Below are 25,317 nucleotides of genomic sequence, written 5' to 3'. Positions count from 1 at the left end.
GGGGAGCGCCCTACCTGGCGGGGCGGCGCCGAGGCACCCGAAATCGCCTCTTTTTGCCTCAAAGAGGCTCCTCGTCGCCTCGGGGGGGAGGAAGGGGGCAGTGGGGAGAGTGGCCCTGAGGCGAGGAGGAGGAGAAGGAGGAGGACGAGGCGGCCCGCCCCGACCCGACCCGACCCACCCCGGGGCGCTCCGGTCTACCCTCGCACCCTCTCTCCCCCCAGCCCCCCGGCTACGGTTGTGGCCGCCCCGGACATCGCGTCGCCGGGGAGGGCGGCGTAGTTCCGGCGGGGAGCGGGGAGGAGCGGCGTGCCGAGCCAGGCGGCGGCGGTCTCGGGAGCAGCCCGGAGCCCGGGGAGGCAGCGGGGTGCTGCTGGTGGGGACGCGGGGGGTGGTGGCGGCCGGGCCCGGCCGGGCCGGGCCGTGCTCGGCGTCCCCGCCATGGAGATGGAGAAGGAGTTCCACCGGCTCGACCAGGCCGCCAGCTGGGCCGCCATGTACCAGGTGAGGGGCAGCTGGCTCGGCTCTGCCCCGCGGTGCTGGGGGGGAGCGCTGGTCCCTCTCCCTGTATCCGCTGCTGAGGGCCGGGGGGGCTCTGCCCTGCGCCTCCCCTCGCGGCTTTCCCCCATGCCTGCTCTCCTTCCCCTTTCGCTGAGGGAAGAGAAGGAGAGGAGGCTCCGCTGCGCGACTCGGAGGCTCTCCTCTGCCTTACCGAGCCGGGCCCCCGGCCCCTGGGGTCCCCGAGCAGGACGGGGCAGCCCCCGGGGCGCTACTGCCCGGTCCTGGGGGCTCCTCGGTGGGCTGAGCGCGGCCGCAAGTGCTCAGCAGCCTTCCAAAGCTGCTTCCTGACCTCGGGGGAGTGAAGCCGACTGTCTGCTTTTTTCTTTAAACAGAAACGCGATGGTGAGCGGCATCGCACGCACCTAGGTTTTGGTCGCTTTAATAGTAGAAGAGATCCCCTAAAATGGCTTGTTAAGAATACTCGTGCAGGGATCTGGTACTGCTTTTTATTACTTTGTTTATTTAGCCTGGTTGTGACATTCCTAAAAAGCCGTGTGGCAAACATTTTTGCGATGGTAAGATTATTTGCGAACCTTGCACAGCTTCAGATGTATGAGGATCCGAAGTTAGGCCCTTTGTCTTTAGCAAGTTCTGTGCTCACTTATCCAAAATGAGGTCTGAGAGAAGACGAAGCACGCTAATGGCTGGGTGGATGTGTTCAGTCAGATCGGGTAGCATTACTGTAAAATCCATTTGAATGCTTAAGCTTCCACATTGCATATTCTAATGAGTTTTAAGATCATATTTGTAGTGTAAAACTTGGGCTTTGCATCCCTTTCACTGTATTTCTCTGGCAGTAGACATTAAAAAAAATGGATTTATGAAAATGAAATAAATGTGCTTCAGTTTCAGAATTACTGTAGGCAAGTTTTAAAAGCAGTAGCTTGCAGGATGAATATCTCCAGTTGTTTGGCAATTGGAGAATAAGCATGAAATTTTGAGCATGTTTTTCAGAAAAGTCCATTTTTTGTTAGAGGACTGCATTTCCTGCAGGGTTCCAGCACTTGCTAACTCTATCAGTTGAAAGTCATGTGCATATATGACGTTATGTTTTTGCTAAACTGTTCTTGACGATTTGGTATGTTGCAGGCTCAGTGCTCAGGAAATGATTTTGAGTAATATAGCTCTGTAATGGAGGTGGTGTACTTCTACGGGTGCAACTGAGTTACAGAAGTGAAATGTGTAAGGAGCTGTAAGATTAATAAAGAATGAGGGCCTGTGGCATATTTTCAATGTAGCATTCAGTGATATTTTTGTCCTGCTTTCTTTGAATGATGTGACTCAATCTGCTCAGACAGTGGCACAGAATGAGGTTTGATTGAGGACTAACTAAAAAAAAAAAGACTCCAGTGATTTGCATCCAACTGTTGACAAGCCTGAGAGGTGGGTTTTTTGTGTTTTTTTTCTTGCTGTTTGTATTTTAAGGTTGGTTAGTAAGTATGTGCATCTACATCATGTAATTCAGTTTCTAACTACATCCTGCTTTTAAATATCAGCTGTTTAAAATGACTTCTTGGCAGATCATGTACATCTAGAAGAACAATGTACTTCACTGTAATCCATGCTTTTGATGTCTTGGCTGACATTAACAATGCAGTTTTCCTACAAATCCAATCTTTGCCTGAAGAACGGAGTAAGTGGAAAAATGTTTGTCATTGGTGCAGTCTTCTATTTCTAAAAAGTCTTCCAAGTTAATTGCACCACAGTTAATTGTACCACATGCTTCTAGTGCCTAAGTGTTACGATTGTAACTCCTAAAATCTAAAGAAGCTCACCAGTGTTCCTAATGAAGCATAACAGTTTACTAACGGAGTCACTTCCTCTTCTTTCTTGGCTAAATTTATTATCTAGAGGTACAGTTGTCAGTTAGGGGAGGAATTACGAATACATAGGGAGGTGAAGCCAATTGGAAGGATGGCTACAAGGAGACACGTCTGGGTGCCACAGGACTTTGAAGAGTTAAAATTTTCCAAGCTTCTATTTTTGGACAAGGGGAAGCTATGTTCAGCTATGATAATGGTACAGTTCTGAAAGAATAAAATTTAAGATTTTTTTTAAAGTATAAATTATAACAAGATGGGGACAAAAACATTTCAAAATGAAGAACTACTGTAGGTATTCGTGACAGTTCTGCTTTGTGCACTGTATGGTTAGTGGAACTGTTCTCTGGGAAACAGGGTTAAATGCAAATTAAGTTCTCAATGTTTTGAATTTTTTTAAAAACACCCAGTATCCTCCTTTACTTTCATTTAGATTTACTTGCTACAAGAACTGTGAGCCATGAGATCTTGTAAAGGTTGTTCAAAGGCCCAGTACTTTAAAAGGGTCTGGTACTGGCCTGCTCTTGTGTTGTAGAGAAGCACACTCAGGTCTCATTTTATTAATTATCTTCCGATCTAAGCATAAGAAATGGTGAGAATGCAAATCTTGTATTTAAACTGCTAACCATTTTCCTTTAACTTACTGTTTTATGGAAGAGGACTTTCATTTGAATGGATAGCAATGTGATATTGTGGTAAAGGTGTGCAGTCTAGAAAACAAATACCTAATGGCAGTTGAATGATATGCACAGTGCATAAATACCTTTAGGAGTATCAATAGGAATGAAAAGCATTCATTCTGGAGATGTCACAACAAAAAACGGTAGCCCAAAGCTAAGAAAAGTACAGTTTAGTCTCTCTGTTAGAGGATGAGAGACAATATACAGAAAGAAATTTTTGACCAGAATATCAAAGGAATATTGAATCCTCACTTGCTACCAGTGAATTCAATATCAGATTTTAATGGTAATTCTATATTCAGAAGACTTTCAAAATTTTAGGGGGTGTTTTGGTTTCTAACTCCTCACACATGATGGTATATTTAGATACTATCTTAAAAACACAACCCTCAAATACAGGTAGAGTTGCTTCTTGTGTTTATATAAACTAGATATGTTGATGTTAGTATGTTGGTTAATGATTTTAAGTTTGATGTGTTAATAGCATTAAAGAGACCTGCGAATTATTTAGTGATCTAGCATTCAACTAGGGATCCCATACAGAGGGGATGGAGGCAGACTTGACACTGTTTGCTTTCACTGAAACTTCTATGGGGACAGCTCATGCTGTTTTCCATGTGAAGGTAGCAAAATTATACAAAATCCTGCACTGTTTTCTGAGTTTTACGGTTACTATTGCAAAATAAGAAAGAACTGGGTATAATCTAGATTTTCAAATATGTTCGGAAATGAGAATATTGAAAACAGTACTAACTGTACTGCTGTGCGCGCTCTGGAAAGCTGAGGTATAGATACAGTTTGATTTGAGGCCTGGAAGAGGAATATTATAACTATTCTCAATTTCTTTATTAATTTTTAAATTCTTTTAAAACTAGTATTAAAGTGAACATTTTTTTCCCCCAAACCTCTTTAAGCTAAACTAAAGCACTACAAGATACGAAAGTTAATAAGCTTTACCCAGATTATGGGGGAGATGCAGAAAACTGCTGTTGTGTATATTTTGGATATTTCTCTCTTAAAAGAGAAAAGATGTGGAAAGCTTTTTTTTTTTATGCTCACTGTCTCTGGAAAAACATTAATGGAATATGTAGATAGATTTTAAAGTTGAAGGTAACAAACTGTAAAATGGTTGGCCCTGTAGACTTATAATAGTGTGGTTGCGTTGTATTTTTAAAGTAAATGAACAGGAAGTTCTACCAGCATTTTCGGTTTATAAGCTGCAGTGAGAGTTCAGACTGTATGCTGCTGCACTCTACAAGCATTTGTGTTTCTCTTTTACTCTGGTGCTCACAAACTTTAAACTTCTTTGCAACAGATAAACTGTAGCGTGAGCACAACTTATTACAAATGCATCTTTGTGCTGGATTCTGCCAGTTCTTGCTACTTGAAAATGCAGGTCTCTGCATGCATGCTTTGCCACTTCTTAACTTGTGCTATGTTGATTCATTCGAGGCTTAATTTAATTGGCTCTGGTTATGGAAAGCTAGTTTAGAACTGATAGTTGCAGGGAGTCTCTATTTTCCTACAACACAGGATATCCATGTCTTCCAGTGCTATACAGGCACTGAATCTTGATAGAAGCATGGGAGAGACTAACAATGACAGAGTAAGTAGCTGAGTCTCTGCGGCTTGCAAAGTCAGTATCCTCTCCGTGAAAACCAGAGCTTACTTTCAATTACCAGTGCTAGTATCCTTTGTACCACTGAGCATGTTCCAGGGCACTCGGCTGCGCTGGTTAGTTGTGCCGGTAACTTTTCCAGGTCGAGTCTCTTTCGTCGGCTGATAGCAAACATCCGATTGTGCAAGTCCCATTAAATTGAGCTACTAAGCAGCTTAGTTTTGCTTGTTTTTCAGACTCCAGGGTTTAAAATCTAAGTCCTTGAATCCAAATCTTCTCTGATAGCATCGCTGTAAGTAGAGTATTTAAAAATGGAGCCCAGTATTTCCCTATGACAGCTTACTGTTAAAGGGTTACCGTTTGCCAAAATTCTAGAAATCATACGTGTGGACAGTACTACACCTGCTCCTGAATACCTGAAAGGGTTTTGTGTTTTTACTGTGTTCTTCCACATTACTTATTCCTCTTTCTTTCTGTTTGCTGTAAGGGTATATACATAGAAGGAAACTGACAGTTACGGAGAATGCAGTATTTGCCACGTGCCGAGTGATGTTAAATTCAAACAGAAATAGTCCCTGTAAGTAGAGAATAAAATGTGTTTTGTGAGTGGGACACTAAGTATTTTTGAAACTAAAATAACTCTTTTAAAATAATCTGGGTAGGTTTCAATTAACAGTTCATTTTACAGGCAACTAAACATTAAAATGAAATCTTTTCTTGTAAGACTTGCTTTGCAAATGGATGTTCTCCGAGGGCTCTCTTTATCTGGGACATTCTAAGCTGTGGTTTACACTGAAATATCGCTGCTGCTTTCTTGTTAACAGATCACTGTCACCAGCATGACATAATAATCTATTTGGATTGCTAATTTAGCCTCATCAAATGTGAGAGAAACTTACTGATTCTGTAGAATTCAGAATTCATGTATGAATCAAAGTGGACATATTTTAATTAAAAGAAAATGGAGTAGAAAAGAGAGTCTGAGCAAAAGAAAAAAGTCTGTAATAGCAGTGTTAGTTTGAAGTCTTGCTGTCGTTTGTAGTCCCATGAATGTGAGAATTGGGCAGGTTTTATCAGTCACCAGATATGCCACTGAATTGTTTTTTACCATGGTCAAATAAACTAGTTTTTACTTTAGACTCTCCATATGCAAAATGAGAACTGTATTTAGTAAAATGTTAGCTTTTTTTTTAATAAAAAATTATTTTCATCCCTTTTATTACACAGAAAAGAACCAAAAGTGTGCATACAGTATCAGTATTGTTATTGTTAATATATGAAGTAATTTTCTAGTATTTTTTTCTTCTTTTTTCAACACCTGCAAATTAGGTTAGCACTGTGTGACGACAACTTAAGCTCCAGCAATTCAGAATCATATGTGGATTTTCTCCCATGACTGTAGCCTTCCTTTGTAATTGTTCTCTTTGAAAGCAGAAGTGTGTTGTCCAGCATGGGGAAGGATCCGATCTCTGCAGAGTAAAGTTTTCAAAATGTGAGCTTAGTCAGAGGCTTAGTAGTGACCAAATGGATAAATATTTGAAAATTGAGTATTATGCCACAAGGCTAACAAGTTTTGTTTTTTTCTTTGTTTGTTTGTTTTAAAAAACTCACAGCTATCCGGAGGAGTAGATAATCAGAATTTTCCTGAGTGTAGATTTTTATATATTAAGCCCTGCTTAATTCTGTTAGTTTCTGCAATGCCGATTTTGAAAAAGGTTAATATAAATTGAGATCTAAGACTAACGTTAGAGGATCATGCCTATGGTTTTATATCGTATTCACAGTGTTGATTTGAAGTGTTGTCAGTGTTCAGACATTTTACTGAATTATATAAATTTAAAACTGTTGTCTTTTTTTTTTTTTAAGTATTAGACTATGTTTGTGTCTGCACCTAAAAGTGTGTGGTGCATCGCTACCTGTCAGGGAAGGGCTTCCTCAATGCACTAAATGTGTGCATTTTTTCCTAAAAGAAACAAGTTTATGAAAATGAAATGTAGTAACAGATTCTCTGCGATGTTCAGAAGTAATAATACGAACTTGATCTAATCTGTAAGCTTTGATGTTTATGGCATTTAACCATTGAGATGGTTTTTTTTAGTCATTGGTCAACTTGTCTCATGTTGATTTGCACAAGAAACATTTTTTGTTTATCTTTCTGGTGCCAGTAGACATGCCCTTGCTGGTTTGGCTGGGAGAGGCACTATGATACAGCATCAAAATGCCTTTGTGTGTTCACTTTGTAGATCATGTAGTACAAACGCCAATTCATTTTCTACCAAGGCTTGTGAATTTAGATGTGCTTTTTCTCTCACCCACGCAAAACACAGCTAAGATACAACAGCTTGCCTGTCATATTGTACCAAGAAAAAGTGATAAAAGTGATTCTTGGAAATTCATGTGATTCTGTTAATAGTGATAGCTGATCTACTTTCAAACTGGGTTTGTGCTTTCTACATTTAAGAGAAAAGTTCACGGGACAGCAATGAAAAATCTGATGTCCGTGGTCGGAAGGAAATTGAGCTAGCATAGTATAAGACTTTTGAAAAAAAAATTTCTAATTTCTAGTTCTGCAAGTTCTACTTCCATCTGCTTTCACCTTGCCCAACACTTTGTCCCAGAAAATGAACTGTTGAACACATTATTTCCATAAGTAATTGTCTTTTACATTCATAAGTAGTGTTAAGAGTAATGAGCTGGTTATCTAGGGCATCTGCTTGTAAAAGCACCATAAGTACAGCTAGCTTACTTGAGAGGTCTGACTTTTTAACCATTGTAGCTAAAGCCTGTCTGTATCTTTCAACTCAAAATACTAACGTCAATACTAGGACAAATGTGATTTCTCTCAAATTGTATGGTGTTTAGTGTTGTTTTTTTTTTTTTTCTGGTGGCTTTTGTTTTTGACTTCCACTCTCTTGTCTCCTGCCTGTCCTTGTTGGCATGATAAGTTACAGTGTACTCACTGTACTATTAAGCAGGAGAATTTCTTGGTATCACTGATACTGAATACGTACCTTAGTTTCTGTTTTGTTAACCTCTGGTGTGAAAAAATATTTGGGCAGTCCTGCTTCCTAGTTGGGCATGTCTTTTGTGAAGGAAAGTGAGAGAGTAAAAAAACCTCTTGTTGAACCCAGCATTAATCTCATGGAGGTACATTTTGGATTTAATTAGGTAGCATTTTGATACCCGCATTAAAAGCCTATTTTGGAGGCCTGTTTATCATTGCTAGGGACTGAAACTGGATTTCTTCTTTGCATGTTGGACATTTTACTTCCTTCTGTGTTGGGATCCTGGCCTTGAAGTAGTAGTTAGTTTTTTCTTTTCACTGCAGTGTACTCCAATGGAAAGAAAAGCAAGAAGTCTGCTGCATGCCTTTACTGTCTGTGCCTTTTCCCACCATCTGAAACTATAATCATCTCAGCCATTGGTTGTTATAGATGCTGTGGTGACATGGTTAAAGGGATATAAAGACGTCTTCAGCACTGACAGCAGTCATCAATGACAAGAAAGATTGATTTCTCTCACCAGCTGTTAAGATATTGTTTAATCAGATTTGAATTGTGTGGTGCAGCCTTCTTCCTGTACTTAGAAGAAGGTTAAAACAGTTTCTGCGTAAGTAGAAGTAGGAAATAAAGCAACAACAAAGCAAATCTTGTATTCTGCCTGTGTATGTAATTACATGATAAATTCCTTGCTATTCCAGTGGACAGTGTGGAGCTGTGCGGGTCTGGCTGGAGGCAGAGTGGAAACTGAGCCCTCTGCTCAGCAAGCTTACAATACTTCTTGTGCTGAAGTAATGGCTTGTTGAAAAAGCTACTAGATAGTAGTATTTTGAACTTAAAGTAGCTGTTCTATTTATGATCTTTCAGGTGCTTTTTCTTGTATCTCAAGTTCCCAGAATTTTATGTTTCTTCTGTGAAGTGCTTGATTCATCAAGTACTTGATGCTGTGAGCCGTTCTACAAAAGACACTCTGTTTCTCAGATTCTTTATATTTATTTGGAACAAGAACAAGTGGTCTACACATGAAGAGGAATGTTCTCATAACCTTCTTCCCTTGTGCACATTTGAATGCGAATTGCTTGTTTATATCATTGCTAATCCCACAGTAACAGGTTACAGTAGCATAAACAGTGTGACCTTTCAGTGTGATTGCAGGAAGTAAAATGTGAAATCTATTTAAAAAATGCATCTTTGACTAAGGAAGAGTATACTTCCTATTTCTGACAGGAAAAATAATCCATACTGGTTCAGATCTTGATTCCATTATACTATGTAGGGCCTGTTTTTTCCAGTGTCTTCTTTACAGTCACTGCATCTGCTTGAAGTAGGACTAAACCTCTGCTCTCCTTGTGTAAAATTGTGCATCCCTGTTCTGCTTTGCGCAGGTCTGAATGACTGTGGGATGTGGGCTGCTGGGGAAAACAGAACTGACATGAGCAGGAGGATTTAGTAAGAGGAACTTCTTTTGGAAAGAGGGAGAGGGTGGGTCATTGGAGCAAGAACTGGAAAAATACTACATGGCTTATTAAACAGCCAAAATACATATGCACACGTTCTAGAAATTTTTTGAATATTTCCAGAAATGAAAGAAAAATTGAGAGTTTTAACCAGCAAGAGAGGAGGGAGTGGACAGCTACCCAACTTTAGAAAATATTTTTGTGTATTATTTGTAACAGTTTAATTAAATTGGAAAGCAACAATTGTCACTTGTGTTCTTAAACTTCAGACGAAGGAGTGCTTTCACACTAAATTGCATTTGCCTGCCTGGAACTGTGCAATGCCCAGCAGTATCTGTAGTATGACGAGTGAGAGTCTTGTTTCAACTTGTACAATGTTTTCATTCCCAGTATTGATATCTTCTCAGAACTGGCCCAAAGTTTGCCATGACCTGAGCAGTTCAGCCCTTGTACTGTTTCAGAACTGGTAAATATCTGAAGGACGATACGTATTGTGAACCAACAAACCCATCCTTTTATCCTTGTGCATTACATTAGCTGTGATTAAATTGGTAGTGTACTGAGAAATACCATATTGAGCTGGGGGGGGGGGGGGGGGTTGATTTGCCAGTGAGTGATATGACATAGATGGCTCATCAGTAATTTCCCTTTAGAGGGCAATTGCCTCAGTCGTTTGAAGTGAGGCTGCGAGCAGGCCGAGGTTCCACAGCCTGAGGCGGTCACTTGGCCTCGCTGGAGACGGGCTCAGCAACAGGACGGTGTTCGGGGTGCACCCCTGGGTTCTGGAGCTTGTTCTCGCTGTCCCTCAAACTCATCTTGTTTTCAGCAGAGATGAAAGATTGGAACAGGAGGTTGAAAATATGTAAAATCTTTACAGCTGCTAAGTTACTGGATTTATTAGCCGACACGAGAACATTGGTGGAGAGGTCTAATCTTACAACAGGCTTTTTAAAGCTTGTCAAGAGCAGGCAGAGCAGAAAAATATTATGGAAATTACTAACTTATTAACAAGAAATTCTAACTTATTAACAAGAAATTAATGACAAGTAAGACATAATTTGTGGAAAGCTTAGCATTCAAAACCTCAGCAAGGAACCGAGTCCATTATGCTAAGCTCTACGTGATGGCATTGTTGTATAGGCTACTTCTCTGTGACTGACTGACAGCAGGAAATTCCTTATTATTTGTCTGATAAGTTCTCTACCACATGAAATGGAGCTGTAGGGTAGTAAAACTGTTAAGTACTTATTTTTTAAGAGTAGCTAAATTAGTTAATAGTGCTACCTCGTTAGGAGAAAGCACTCAAACATTATTATGTGAAAATAATAAATGTATACATGAGAGCTCGAAAAGGAAGAAAGAAAACCAGCAAAAGACCTTTAGGGTTTCCTTATACTAAACTGTTCTCTAACAATGTCTTCCAGATAAAAGTATCTCTTCACACAAAAGTCTGTCTTTGGTTAGAGAAAAATAATCCAAGAGTCTTGTGAAAATGCTGTGCCCCCAGCACTGTTTATGTAATTGGAGGCACTTGTGTGTGACCCTAAACCTTTGTTTGTGGATCACTGCTCAGAAGACTTTAGTCCAACAGTCTTTTGGTTGGGACTTGGGTAGAAAGAGATGTGAGGAGGTGAAGTTGTTGGTGTTTTTTTTTTGAGATGTTTGGAAGTTGCTGCTTTTTTTTGTTTGTTTGTTTGTTTCCCTCTTCTCTCTTGTAAGTGTTCCAGGTGCATGCTAAGACTGCAGAAGGGGGTTTGAGGTAACCACCAAGTGGTGCAGCATGTCTAGTCGCTGGTTGGGGCCTGCAGGAAGTGCAGCCCGGTGAGCCTGGTGGAGCCGGAGGTGTGGGGAGCGAGGGGGGAGCGCAGGAGGTGAGGAGAGCTTTGCCTCCCGAGGGGGTGCCCTAATCACGGGGATGGTGCTAGGCCTTGCCAAATGAGCTGGTGTTCTCCCAGTGAATTATGTTAAACTCGCAGCATTAGTAGATGCATGAAGTGGCAAAATGTTGTTTATCTCGTCTGATCCATGCAACTTACTTTCACTGACAAATCTGTTTCATTAGCATGGGGAGGATGAAATAGGCCTTTGAAGGCCTAGCCTGTCTAGTTTTGCAGAGCCTTTCATGTACTGGAGTGCGGGGTGCTAATCCTTCCTGCATTAGGATGTCTGTGCAAGTTCTTCTTGATTGTGTGAGGTGCCTGTTTAACACTGAGGCTTGTTTTTTAAGCTCTCAGTTGCTTTCACATGGGGAGAAGATGACCTGCACAGCTGAAGGGGAAAGCTCCCTCACACTGCAGTGACAGTTAAAACAATCCTTAGTAACACAATTGGTTCTGTCAGTGTCTTAAAGGATTGCTTTGTAACTTGGAGAAATAATAAAGTATAGAATGAATTTTAGCATTAAAAGTATGGCTTGCATTGGATTAGTGGAGGGGTTTTATCTTTCCACAGGAACTTCTCAGGCTTTTTGTCCGTAGATTTTCTTCTATACTGTCTATTCTAGAGGCATGGGTTTATTCACCTTTCCCTCGTGCAAATTAATTGCTAACACACATCGGAAGCTATGCTTATTCTAAGTAAAAAACAGTATTGATATCCACTGTGACTGAAGACTTAATACGTGTTTTGATTTGCGTTTGAAGGGCAGCTGGTAAAGCAAAGTGCTCTGAAACCTAATTCAGACCTAAGTATCCTCTCCAAATGTGGGTTCACTAAATCTAACATCTCTGCTGTCAGCATTTAAGGGTTAAGTTTCTCTTTCAAAAAAAGTATTGATTTTTCTTTTTTCTTAGAACAGTTTGCTACTCTGAAAATAGTTGTGTAAACATTGAGCTTTAAGTGCAACTTCTTTTAAACCTTCCTGTAGAACAGGGGTGCCCAGCCATTCTGTCCTGGAGCCATGTGAAGGCTGCACAGCCAGGTTTGTCCCTGTCATCAACCAACTAGCTTGTGCATTTGGCACGTGATATGTTCAGCCCTTACGTGACCCAGCAGCCCTATAGTCAAGTAAACAAATGTCTAAACTTGTGTTCGTTGGGCAGGGGAGATGGCACCAGCGACTTACTCCAAAAATTGTATTCGGTCTGTAGGTAGTGAACTAGTCGTCTCAGGTTTAGAAAGCCGTAAGCTTTTTTTTTTCCTAAGTAAAACTAGTTTAGCTGTTTTTGGGTTACCTAAACACGTATTAGACAGCTTGTGAGACAACAGCAGTATCCCAATTCTGCTTTATCTAACATCTGTTTTCAGCAGTACTGTTTGTTCTCAGCAGGTTTTTGTGTGCATTGCAGTAGCTTGGCAACCTGTAGGTTGCACCATTCAGTGATTTCAGTAGGCTTTTAATCATCACTGAAATTTTCCTTTCCAAATTTGAATATTATAAGTATAGTGAAGTGGGTATCTGTGATTATAATAGCAACAGAAATGTTAAGCAGATCTCAAATGAAATAAGCTGTTCATCTAGATTTATAATCCAGTATAGTTCTTCAAATTTCAGTTCAAAAGCTTTTCTTGAAATTGATTTAAGAAAGGGATACTTGTAACTTTTTTCTGCAAATGATTGTTAACCAGTTACAGTTACTCAAAGTTCCCAAAAAGAGATTTGGGAATTGCATGCTGAAAGAGGCTAGGTACTAGAAGGCATGACTACTTGCTGGTTCTCTTGTAGGAGCAAAGCTTGAGTTTGGCCTCTCTCTGCACACAGAGGCATGAACATGCTTTGCGCAATCCTGTTAATTGTACAAATTGTAATTGTATGTTAGAAATGGTACAAAGCTTTTGCTAATAGTATAAAGAGTATAGTTCCATTGCCTGTGTTCTCACTGATGTCCCTTACAGTGAAGTGTTCATATGCCATATGGTAGAACTTGCTGGGATTGTACCCTAATTCGTAGGGAAGAAACAATACAGGAGGGAAACCCACTTAGATTATGGAGTTGGTACCTTTTATAGCATATGGTTCACCATTTTTAATGAACAGTATTTCTTGATACTAAATAAAGTCAGTAATCCCCCTCATACTTTTAACTTAAAAACTGCATCTCAAGAAAGCCAGTAAAATAATGTGTGATAAAAACATCTTCAAGGAAGTGAAGTTTACCACTAAATAAGATGTAGATATCTTTAATAGGTAATGTGGAGTTCACAACTTCCTATTTAACAATTCCTGCCACTTCCTTTCTTGTGTGCTTTAGTACTTCCTCTGCATACGAGCTCAAAACTTTGAGAATCTTGATGGAACTTCTAGAAAGTTGGAAATATGGCTATTGCCTGTCCCATAGGATCCTAAACACAAAAATAATACTGCTGTGCTCTAAGTGTTTACCACATCATAGTCATGGTGAGACTTTATTCCCTCAACTTTTGCAAATATTCTAGTAAGTGTTACTTAGCTTTTATATGTGAGTTTTTTGCCTTGTGCTTTTTTTTGGAACCATTTATGCAAAGTGACATCTCATGGCCATGAGAGGAAACAAATTGGTTTAAACTCTGACTGCAGTTATGTAGTGTTTCAAAGCAGTGCACAGGGTTTACTTGAATTAGAAATAGCTCCTTTCTTTTTCATATCAAACATTTATTGGTATTGCTTTGTTTGTCCTTTTAAAGTTTAAACACTTTTCTTTTGTTACAATTGTTTTTCATAACTCTCTCTAGAAAGAGTAGGTTTAAAAATATGCCTTCACCTATATAAATTATTTTATTATTCTTTTACCTTTCTTGTTTATAAAAGTACTAATAAAATAACTGAGTTAATATCTATAAATCAAACATGATGGCTTAAATATTGCTTATTTTGTAATGCTAATTTTGGACTCACATGCTGTTCATCATCTCTCATTCTTCATCAGTGATCTACCTATTTCTGCAGAGTAAGAATCTTGTATATGTAGAGCCACCTATGTTTTAATTTTAAAATCTTTAGCAATCTGGCAGTTAATTTAACCGTCTAAACAATCTGAAGCATGCTCAACATTGGCCTGCCACTACTTTTACCAAGTACATTCAGTGGTATTTTGACTTCGGTGGGACTCTCAGCATTTTGAAAATCTCACCTTTGTGATGCGATGTATTCAGAAGATTATCTAGCAGTAACTGGGGCTGGATCACTAAGATACATTAATGCATGTACAGTTTGGCTAAAAAATAACTTTAATTTCTAAACCATTTCTTCCATCATCTGACCAAAAAAGGCTCCAAAATACAAGCATACTGGTCGCTATCTCTAAAACACAGAGGGCTCACAGGAAAACTTTGTGACAGTTCTGGTGTACTTTGTTTGAGAACTGTGTTTAAGTCTGTTTCATGTTATTGCTGCTAAATAGATATAGGAGCTACACTTTTGTGCACTGATTACTGAAACTAGAGTTCAGAGCTCTTTAAACAAGGAGTACACGTTCATAAGCAAGCAGCTATGAACTGGACCTTTTCCTTTCAAGACAAGCTCTTCTGAATGTTCCAGATAGAGAAGAGATTGCCTTTACCTTAATAAATAAGTATATATGCCTATATAAATGAAACATAACAGAAAAAGTAGTGGTAAGTCTCTGAAGTCTGAATAATCCGTTGCTGTTGCATTTGATATGGCAACAGTATTGTGCTGTGAAGGCTAATTTGGTAGGTTTCTGAGAGGGAAATAACCTTTGGAACTCTTCTAATATGCAAACTAATTAGAGGGTACAGCGAACACAGCTGTTTCTGCCAAGCTGACTAAGCTTGGAATTCAAATTACTATTTTTAGCCAGTTTATAATGTCTCTAGTTCTCAATGGTACCCAAGTTATTACCTTTAAAAATCATATTAATGTGCATTTATCCCACCAATAAATGATGTACAATCAACATTCATAGTGCAACCAGCCTGTTGCTTTTTAGCTCAGAACAAACAGTGTGAATATACAGACAAAACAAAACACTTCAGGTGGCATCTGGGCTGTGGTACACTGAAATCTTTTCTGTGACTTGCATGAGTTTGAACTGAAAGCTTCCTCAGAGGAAAAGGCATGATCCCTGGAGTGAAGTAATTGTTGTTTTCTGTAAGTTGTTTACATAAAATCTCTCTAGCATACTTATTCCCCTCCCCCCCTTCTTGCCCTCTGAGAAAGTTGCCTTTCTCCATTATACAAGAATTTCTTGCATGCTAATTTTTTGCATTAAAAATATTTTTCTCTTGATCCTTGAGATACAATCAATGTATAGATCCTGTAAAAAAAAAAAAAATATATATATATATATATAAAAATTCTGTTCAGAGATCTAAAAATCACTGCAGCTAACTATACTTTTGCAGGCTATGAAACTGCAGTAAACCAAGAGTTTGGAAAACAATACTGGTATAGGTTACTTTGTGTAAAGTGCTTACCATTCAGTGAGACGGTGTCAAGACTAACTTCAAAATTAAATTGCAAACCAGTGTCTTTTTGCTAATAAGCTTTATTTGGTACTTTCTGCAAAGATTATTAGATAAGCAAAAGGATTCATCAGGATACGCGTACAGTGAATAGTCTTACTTCGTGCATAGATTTGTTACATCCTTCTTTTTAGTCAGTCTAATTTTAATATAACATATGGCATGCTGGTGTCTAAAACTGCTTTAACTGACTGTACTTTGTGAAGGCATATATAACTAGTTTAACTTCAGATAAGAATTCATTTTTTTTTTTTAAGTTATTTCTTTTTTGCTTCTATTAACATCAATAGCTTTCCTACTGTATCTCTTCAAAATTATAGCAGATAAGATCTGAGTTTAGGTAGTATTAGATACAGAAAATGATGGTTGCAAATTAATCCTGTTTTCCTAAGCTTTATGTTTTTCACTTCTGTTTTTCATCATGGTAGGAGACTTCCAGACCAGCTTAAATCAAGAAACTAAAAACTAGGCAACTCCAGAAAATAGTTCTGATTCCTAAATAAAAATCCTTTTGTTTCTGGTTTTGTGTTGTCATGGAAAATAGGCCATTGACAATCAACCTAGATCTACTCTTGTATTTCGAAAGACTTTCTCACCAAAAACGTGAAGGAAATGCATGATTTCCAGGCCCGGCTCCCATGGCGCTGAATGGTGTCCACTTCCAATGACAATTTGTTGCTGCAATGCTAACGATGGGGGAGGGAAGCTAATCTAAAACTTTCTTCCCTTGCCTCTCGGGACCAGGGAAGACAAAAGCATTCCTACAAGAGCCAAAAAAACTGCTCAGAGAAATATCCTCCCTTCTGAAAGGCGAAGTATATAGTTGTTCCAACACAGCTGTCAACCGACGAGCATTACAGTGTAGTAGCTGGATTCCTAAAATGGTAGTGAGAAACATTGACTCCTAAGTTAGAAACCAAATGAGTTAGAGCATTGCAGATGAAAACTAATCTGCTTGGAGAACACAAGCAGCATCCATAATAGCAACCAAGAAGTATCTCCTGGCTGCCTTCAATGGGTGACTTCCTTAACTGGTTTATTTGCACTGTTCCCGAGGGGAGACGTGGCTGCAATAATGGCTATTTGGGAGAGATAAGGTGGATCAAAATCAGTACTCTAGCTGAAAGGTTTTTCTGTTTCTCATTGAAACCCTTTAATGGTTTGCAGTCCAAGTTGACATAAATGTTTCTTTTGGAATGCAATGCCAGCAACAACAAACAACGTGAGGGCATCCAAAGAACAATAGCAGTGATGTGAAAAAAAGTAAGATATTTTCCTTTGTAAAAATAAAAGAAGGACTCTGAAAGGATATTTTTGTTGATTTAAGTCTTTAATGAACTTGCAAAGGATTATGCGTGTGTGTATTCTTACACACAGCCTACTTTGCCTTTGCATGCTAATTACGATGCTGTACTAACAGCATACCAAACTGAATTGGTGATGAGTCTTGGAGTACATGAGGTCTCCTGCTGTCCCTATTACTTGTGGCATTAACTATGGTTTCTAGGAGTTATTGCCCCAAGTTAATTTGTTGAATTTGTAAAGAGGTTGGTAAGTTAATGTGAAAAGAACTCTGGAGCTCTTTTTAAAACTCAGTTTTTCTATTTTCAGGCACTTCCAGTGCTGTAAGAGCTCTTTAGTTTCTTCTCTCTGACAACAGTGCATTTTTGCTTTTGATCAAAGTATCTTTATGTAGCCATCTCTATTTCCACCTATGTTTTAATATTCATTTTGGCACCCACCAAAACTTCTGAAGTCATCTTATTTCCTATTTCCAAGTAGTATTTGTAAACTGTCTTTGGTCCTCATTGCTAGTATCTGGACCACCACTTTAATGTAGATATGGCACCAGTCAAAAGATAGAAGGGTATATTTTTTTTCTGTTTGAACCTCATCATCCATTTGCAAGAGAAGGTAGTGCTGCAGAACGAGCTGAAAACTCAGAAAAGCATGTTTCTAGTTACTGAATCCGTGGTTAAAAATCCTAGTGATCTTATTCAGGGAATCATATTCCATCCAGGGGATTGTTCCAATGCTAAATGTATGGATGTGAAGTCAAACTCTCTGAAAAGTAAAAGCTCTGTATTTCTTCTCTTTCCCACTAGGAGACCATTTAAGAAAACAAGTTGTCTTTCTCTAGGTTGTTGGGTTTGCCTTCAGGATTAGAACTATAAAATACCTAAGAGCTTGGTGAATACTTTTTGTTACTTCTATTGGATAAACAAAATGATGCATTTGAGAGGTAGTGACTTAGTAGTAGAGGGCAATCTCACCCACATCCCAAGTGTTGCTGGGATCTTGTCTGTTTTGTAGACGTTTGTATGCCTCCTGATTTTTGTAGATCTGTCCCGTAAGTCCATTTGATCACCTTGCTGCAAGCTAAAATCCCACATGCTTCATGGATGCTACCTGATCAGTCTCGATTAAGGAGAAAAGGTAAAGCTAATTAGTTAGCAAGACAGTGTTCAGTTTATTTGTTGTTGGTATTTTGAGACTTGTATAAATCCTTGACTTTTTTCACAAGAGGCTTCTTCACTGGTGGAAAACCAGTGCTTCAAGCTGGCAATTCCTGCACTTCAGTTTCAGAGCAAAGCTGCCTTTCCCTGGGGTAGGGAGCATGAGATGTGCATCATGCCAGTTGAAATGTCTGGGAAATCCCACTGCTTTGGAAGTTCTGATTTGCGTTATGCTTTCATGGATAATTTTGTAAATGCATCAGGAAATCAACTGTATGGGCCATGCTACTGAAGTGCACCATGCAGTGAAACTGCATCTTGTCCTTTCAAACGCGGAGCGATGGCTTGCTGAAAAGCTCTTCTCATGCTGACTTTGTTTTTCTCAGGCAATTTCTGTGCCGTGTTCTAGACGACCAGATTTGTATCTCGCATACGATAGCTTAATTTGAAAGTGACTTTGACAAACCCAAGATGACTTGGGAATTATAGCCTGTCCTTCTCTCCGTGACAGCTGTTGTTTTAAAAGGTCGTGTTAGTTCTGAGGAATGTATGTGGCTGCAGCAGAGGGAGCATGGTACGGTCCCTGCCCATGGCAGGGGTGTTGGACTGGGTGATCCTTGAAGGTCCTTCCAACCCATCGTGTCGTGACTTGACTTGTCTCCTGTTAATGTGACCTTCTAAAGCACAGCTTGGTAAGCTAGATGTGTTTAACTCATGTCATCCACCAAGAGATGAAAAATAGTGCGGTCGTAGTTCTGCAACTGTGTACGTTTAAACTGCTGATAAGGTGAATACACAAATGTTGGCACATGTTTGTTTGTTTGTTTAATCTAGCAGTTGGGATTTCATTCTGTTTCTTTAAAATATTTGTCCTGAGCAAAATGACTGCAGTGTTTGTCTGTTAAGCTGCTAAAGTGCTGTGCTGTTTGTTTGGCTTTTAGTCAACATACTTTCCAGGAAAAGGTGAAAGGACACAAATACCACAGACAAGTTTCGTTTGTAATTCAGTGAACGTGAAGAATATGTTTTAATATAAAATGAAGTCTCTTTTTAATGACAACAAAACCAAAAAACGAACAAAACAAAAACAACTTAAACAAGGCTAAGTAGAAAGGCTCAAACATCAGCTCCTCAGATATGCAGGGCTGCTTGCTTTCCAACCTGCTAAGTGTGTGCTATTACTCATCAAGACCACAGAGCACAATCTGTGTGTGGGTGCTCTGGGTACTTTAATAATTGTAGTACTTTGGTTATAGTTCACAAGATGATCTTGTTAATAGATTTAAATTGATTTAGGGAGTTTTAAACAGTGACAGTAGTTCAAATATTAGTTTAAACTACTGCCTGGGGTCTCTCTTTAGGCAGAAGTAATGTCCTTCTGTGTTGGTACAATACCTAGTACTGTACTAGGAGCTTCTTAAATTCCTTGTTAACAGTAGTAATAAAAATGCCAGATGTTCTAAAAACTTATTTAGTTGGCAGCGTGCCCACATGCCCAATTCTGATGTGTTCAGAATGAAAAGTCTTGGAGCAGACATATATTGGGATCAAAAAGGAGAGATATGGAAAAAAAAATCAGAAAGACATGTGCAGCTTTTACCTGAGAAGGCATCGGATCTGTTGCTACTTGGGTGGTGGTGGTGCTCCAGTGGGGCTGCCTGCAGTGTGCTAGTTGGAGCCAAAATATTTCTCTGTAGTCATTCAGATGCCAGGCCAAGCTTAATTCTGAAATGACAATTCAATTAAGGATCTGTGTATCATTTTTCTAAATGTGTGAATAAATCTTACGGTAAATCTGAAATATGAGAGGAAGGCAGCAACTGTAGGTTAGTTAGGAAAGACGTGCTTTAAAAGCAGTTAGAAAAAACCCAGCCCAGCAGCACGCAAACCCACAGGTAACCTGCTGATGTCTTTATCAAAATTAAGGAAGCATTTTGTCAGAATGGAGTGGGGAAAAGACATCTTCAGATGGGATCTAGTAATGATTTTCATTGTTCACTAAGGTTGTAATACAGCTGACAGGAATTGGGAGTATATTTTTGGCAAGTTTTTGTCCCTGTAGCAGAGCACACGCTATATACCTATAGAGATCAAATGACATGCACGTTCTGTGTAAAGGGTGAGGACGGTAAGTTATGAAATGGAACTACATGCTTGTGTTCATTTACAGGAACCTTCTTGTGCTTCAAAACTTTAAATGTACTTGTTTCAGTGTACTGAAAGCAATTTACAGGAAGTGTGGCTGGACTGATTCACTTTCTGCATATTGATTTCTGCCCAAAGTAAAACTTCTGATATTAACAAAGCATGAGCGATATTTTAGATATCACTTGAAATGACTTAAAATAATAAAGCTTTTTTTTTTCCTCTTAAAGTTTTTCTAAAGGTGAAATTTTAAATCTGAATAAGAATGATTCAGGGTAATTCCTGTAATGGTGATGAAGTTTACAACTGGTTTGTGCTTATAGAGAATAAGAATTCTCGCTGCCTTCCTGTCTTTATTTCAGTAATTTTTCTAGTTCTTCTGAAGATAAATTAGCCGCTACCTGGTGGAGTAACCTGTTTTCAGGGCTCCAAGAACAATCTATCCATATGTCTGCACAGTCATGGTACATAAAGAACCACCCGATGATAGTTCCTGAAACAGAGTTAAAAACTGAAAGGATAATACTTAAGTTTATTCCTTCCGTCTTTTTTGATTCTATTCTGTTAAAATTTAGATATGAACAAGATGTTTTTTTCTCCTGTCTCAGTTCTTTCTTGTTTGTGATGGAAAATACATTTTCTGATTTTTTTACTTAGTTTTAATTCTGCAGTTCTTAAATTTTTATCCTTTTAACAAAGGGCTTTTGGATAAAACTGTAACAGATTAAACCATGTCAGCAGGGTGTTGCCTTCCACTACCTTGTAGTAGATAGGACTCTGGTTGCTGAGAGATGTGATGTCAATTGGCTGCTGTTGGATAGCTATTAGGAAGCTTTAATCTTAGTTTTATTGTAGAATTTCACAAGTGAAATTATTTCTATATGGCAGATGGTAAATTTTAAAAATGTTGGAAATCCATACCTGCATGCTGGCTGTTCCTGTTGGTATTGGCTGTGCAAAGCAGACTAACTGGCTTTCATCTGAGTCTTCTATCTTTGTTTGAGCACAATCCTTGAAGTGCTTTAAACAAAAGATTATCCTATCTCAAACCTTTTAAAAGACAACATTTTCTGTACAGAACACTGAGCTTTATAAAGGAATTGGGCTTTCTGGATTTATACATTAAGCTTTTCTAATCGGTGTATTGATCTGAGCTGCTTTCTGAGAACCATGTATATGACTTTAAGTATTTCCAAGTCTAGCAAGTGTTTGAAAATAGTTGCATGATTTTGGGGGAGAGATAGAGGGGAAAAAAATGTTTCTTGATTTAAAAAAAAAAAATAAATAAGGAGTAAAATATCAATGACTAATGACCATAAAAGTGAACAACGTGCTAGTGAACAAGCAGTGAGCAAGGAGTGATATTGATGTAGGTATCTTGAAAGTCACCATCTCTTTGTATACCTTGCAGAAAAGGGGATACTCAAAAACAAGAGAACCTTAAAGTTGTTTACCCATTATTTTTTTCTATCGAATAAGCTCATTTGTTCGAAGATTAGCTGGTGATAATACATGATGCAAGAATTTGGGGTCACAGTAAAGTCATGCTTTTTTTCATACTTTTAGCCCAGCTAGTACTGAGGCTGTTAACACTATGTAGTGTCTGAAAGATTGTAGAAGATTCAGAGTGAGTATAAATAAAAAGTCATTCCACAGTTCCTAGTTCGTGAAGTCAGAGATCCCTTTGAGAAACTGTAAACTACCTGCAGTGGTTCCAAGGGCATCTCGCCTCCGTTTGTTTCCAGTTTGCAACGTGTCATTTGCAGCTGGTCTAATATGCAGCATGTTGAGAGTGTGAGAAAGAAAGTGTGAGAAGAAGCTTTTCTCGTCCCTTCCTCACCTTGTAGTACTTTCAGTTTTTATGTTTTCTCTCCTTCCTCTCCACCCACCCTGAAGCCTACAAAGTCCACACACTTAGTCTTTACCTTGTTTTTTGTGGTAGGTGTTCTGTAAAAGCTATAATGCCATTAGGTGGCTTGTGAGATGTTGGGATGAAGTATTAGGTAACTAGGAAAAGAGGACTCTATTTATAACCACAGTTGTCAGTTTACGAAACCTGGAATTACACATTTTAAACTCATACAGAGTCCATACTGCAAACAAACTAAGATCTGGATATGCTACACAGACTGAATTCCTTTAGGAGTTCTGTAGGTGTCCAGGCTGTTGGATGCACCGGTTTATTTGAGATGAGGTTAAACCAAAATTTGTTATCTGGAGACCTCTGTGTTTGGGTAAGTCAAGATTTGGATCTTGTCTCTTATTTTTCTTATAGGAGATGAGTAACTGACTGAGAACCTCCTGACACTTTAATAGGACTGTGGTTTATTTCCTGGCACTAACTTTGTTTGATGATAAAGATAGTAAAACTTTGCTTCTGCAAAACAGCTGTCAAGAAAAGCCATTTCATCTTCTCAAAAGTCTCTGTCCTTCCAGTAATGTCTAAGATGCACTTCTGAAGCAGATTGAATGTCTGGGAGGAAAAATAGAGATGGACATGGAGAAGGAAACTTCAGTTATTTTTTTATACTGACCCTCCGTTCAGTTGTTTCCTGTTTTGGCAGTGAGTACATGGCTACAAAACAGCAGAAGTAGAGTGTTCCTGCCAGCTACTCTGAACTTCTTCTGTTATGGGTCATAAATTTCAAGGACAAACTGTATTTTGAACTTACTGAAATTCGAGAAGCCTCATGTAATTCTTTAACCAAATATTAGAGTTTAGTACAATGCTTGGCACAAGTGATCCAATCTGTGCTGTAACCTTCAGGAAAAAAAAACAGAATTGAAAAATCAGTTTTTGCTCATTGCAGATAACGACATTGAAGCAGTATGAGAATCTCAACATCTGAGTTCTTCAGAATTGCAACAATTTGTTCTACAGCAATGTTTTCCTTCTGACAACATACAAAATAAATACAGTACTGTTAAAGTTGGAACACTGTACAAGTTAGTCCTTCCTCGCTTCTGGAAGCATGTACCCAAGTTTCAGGAACTGTTTGGGTTCAGGCATTCAGTTGGCCATTTAGTGCTTGGTTACCTACCACGATGAGGTGGGTGCAGTGAAGTACTGCAGGATTTACTTTCCTGATCCTTAAATTTCTACAGTTAGGTGTGTTGAAACTAGTCGGTGGTGAGAAGCAATCTGTGGTGAACATGGGCACAGAAGAAATTAGTACACTTTCCCAAGTGTTGATATGATTTAATAACATATAAGTGTTGATATGATTTAATAACATGCCCAGTTTACATTCTCTGGGGGGTTATTTCCGTGCCTACAAGTAGCTGACTGCTGTGTCAGGAGCCCTGCTTACGCTGCATTGCTACAACCTGTTCCAGATTGCCCACATAGTGCTGAATTAGCAAGGGGCTTTCTAGGAAAACCATGTTGCAAGTGTGTGATTATATATATATAATTTTTTAACTCACGTAATAGTGTTGTTGAACTTTAAACAAGCCTGTCTCTTTCTCGCTCTCTCTCTCCATGCTACTTGGCTTCAGGAAGAAGCTTGGCATACCAGCCCACTGGCTTTTTTTTTTTTTTTTTTGAGGCAGATTAATAGGCAAATCAATAGTACTATCTTTTTCTTGAAAGCAAAACTGAGAGACTAGATAATTTTTAAAAGGATGTTAAATTCTACATTTATTTCACGTAACTGGCTGGAATTCTGCAGCTCGTTGTTAAGATAAATGTTACGTGATGTGCTTGTCTGGGCTTTAGCTGATCTTTAGATGCACGTCGATGACCTTCGTGTTACCTAGAAATTATATCCCTGTTTCTTGTCCCCATCCAAATGTCCTGATACAAAGGGATAAGAAGCTGTTTTACTTGTCAAACTGACTTAAATGCAATGTTGATCTACATACACTTCATGTCTTTGCAAGGAAGGACTCAGTTCCCTGCTTCTCAGTGAGTAAATTTGCTCCCTTACACACTAAAGATGTCTTCCCATTTGTGTAAAGTAGCTGTTTATTGTGGATCCTCCAGTATTACCTGTTGTCCTTGTGGACTTCTGTACAGGTCTTTGCCACATCATGTAATTGTAGTGGGGTTTTCTATTCTGAAATTAGCCCTTAATGACATCCCAGAAAACAGCAGCTTTCATTTTATTTTTAAAACCTTCCTACCTTTTATAGCAGTCATTTTTTTTCAATGCTAGCTTTAAGAGGAAACTTCTTTTTCTTAAGCTCTTAAGCTAAAATTGCTTTTTTATTTAAGTGTTTATATACTTGTTGTGAATTGCTTTCCTTAGTGTGACTGGCTCAGCAGATATATTACCGGGTGCCTTTGTAGCTCATAAGATCTTGGCAATTGCTGTTTCCCGTAGGAACAGAACTGTTAAAATGACAGTATATCATTATCGCCTAGTCTGAGCTACTGCAGAATTTATGGGGTAATAAAATAGTGCCATCGGACTGAGGCCTGCTGCAGAGTTCCCGGGGAGCCTTTCGCTGAATCCAAAGGCCCTTTGGCCTGCACATCGTAGCTGCTTCCCTAGAAATACCGACGTGCAAATCCGTGCAAAATTGCAGTGCTTGAATGACTGATGTCATGAATGCCTCTTCATGTGGTCTTACCTAATGCTTTCTGGAAGATTTTGGGGTGGATCTGTTCTTTTTATAACGTCCTGTTGGTGTCTGAACAAGAGGGCGCAAGCATGGTCAAGCAGCGGAGTTGTGCTCCAGTTTCCATGTGGCAAATCCAGCAGAGTAGTGGCAGCTAGGACAAGTGGAAAGCTGGCAGAAAATACAGTGTGAATTGGCAGACCTGGGACTCTGGGTAGTTGCGGGTTAACAGGCTGAAACCAGGGGAATTTTTTTTTTTGAAGGTTGGGAGGAACAGAAAGAAAGGGCTGTGGGCTGTGGAGGGGATTCCTAAGAGGACGTTTCGGAAGGGAGGCAGGGGCAGGCATCCTGGCCAAGCGAGCACCCCGTCCTGCTGAAGGTCTCTGGGACGTGAGGACACCATCACCGCACCAAGACCTTGTGTCTGAGCAGCTCGGCCACCCATCCTCGTGTTGTGCCAAGGCTTCGTGGCAGGCAATGGGATGCTCTCAGGCCTCGTGGGACCCATCGTGCAGCTGCGAGCAACCATCTCCCAAAGAGTACTGAAGAACTTCTTGCTCCGGTCACTGCTACAAACGACCAGCAACGAGAACTTTCCGTTTAAAAACCAGTGCTTCAG

General features: G+C 39.4%; 1 protein-coding gene across 2 annotated transcripts in view; it reads left to right on the top strand.

The window, feature by feature from the left end:
- The first annotated feature begins 276 nt into the window (after nt 1–276).
- Nucleotides 277–25,317, top strand: part of PTPN1 (protein tyrosine phosphatase non-receptor type 1) — a 43,760-nt gene continuing 18,719 nt past the window's right edge. Inside the window, exons 1-2 of one of the 2 annotated variants that reach the window (XM_035548056.2) lie at nt 279–501; nt 5,164–5,253. Coding sequence is in view for 1 of the 2 variants with exons in the window: in XM_035548055.2 (XP_035403948.1) it covers nt 439–501 (63 nt within the window). In the remaining variant the exon portion in view is untranslated. Of the gene's footprint in view, nt 502–5,163; nt 5,254–25,317 lie in introns of both variants that reach the window. The other variant, XM_035548055.2, reaches the window with a different exon arrangement.

The sequence above is a fragment of the Cygnus atratus genome, chromosome 16 (assembly GCF_013377495.2).
Source record: "Cygnus atratus isolate AKBS03 ecotype Queensland, Australia chromosome 16, CAtr_DNAZoo_HiC_assembly, whole genome shotgun sequence".
NCBI classification, from domain to species: Eukaryota; Metazoa; Chordata; class Aves; order Anseriformes; family Anatidae; genus Cygnus; species Cygnus atratus.
Note: the sequence above shows the minus strand (reverse complement) of the source record. Positions and strands in the feature narration are given on the sequence as shown.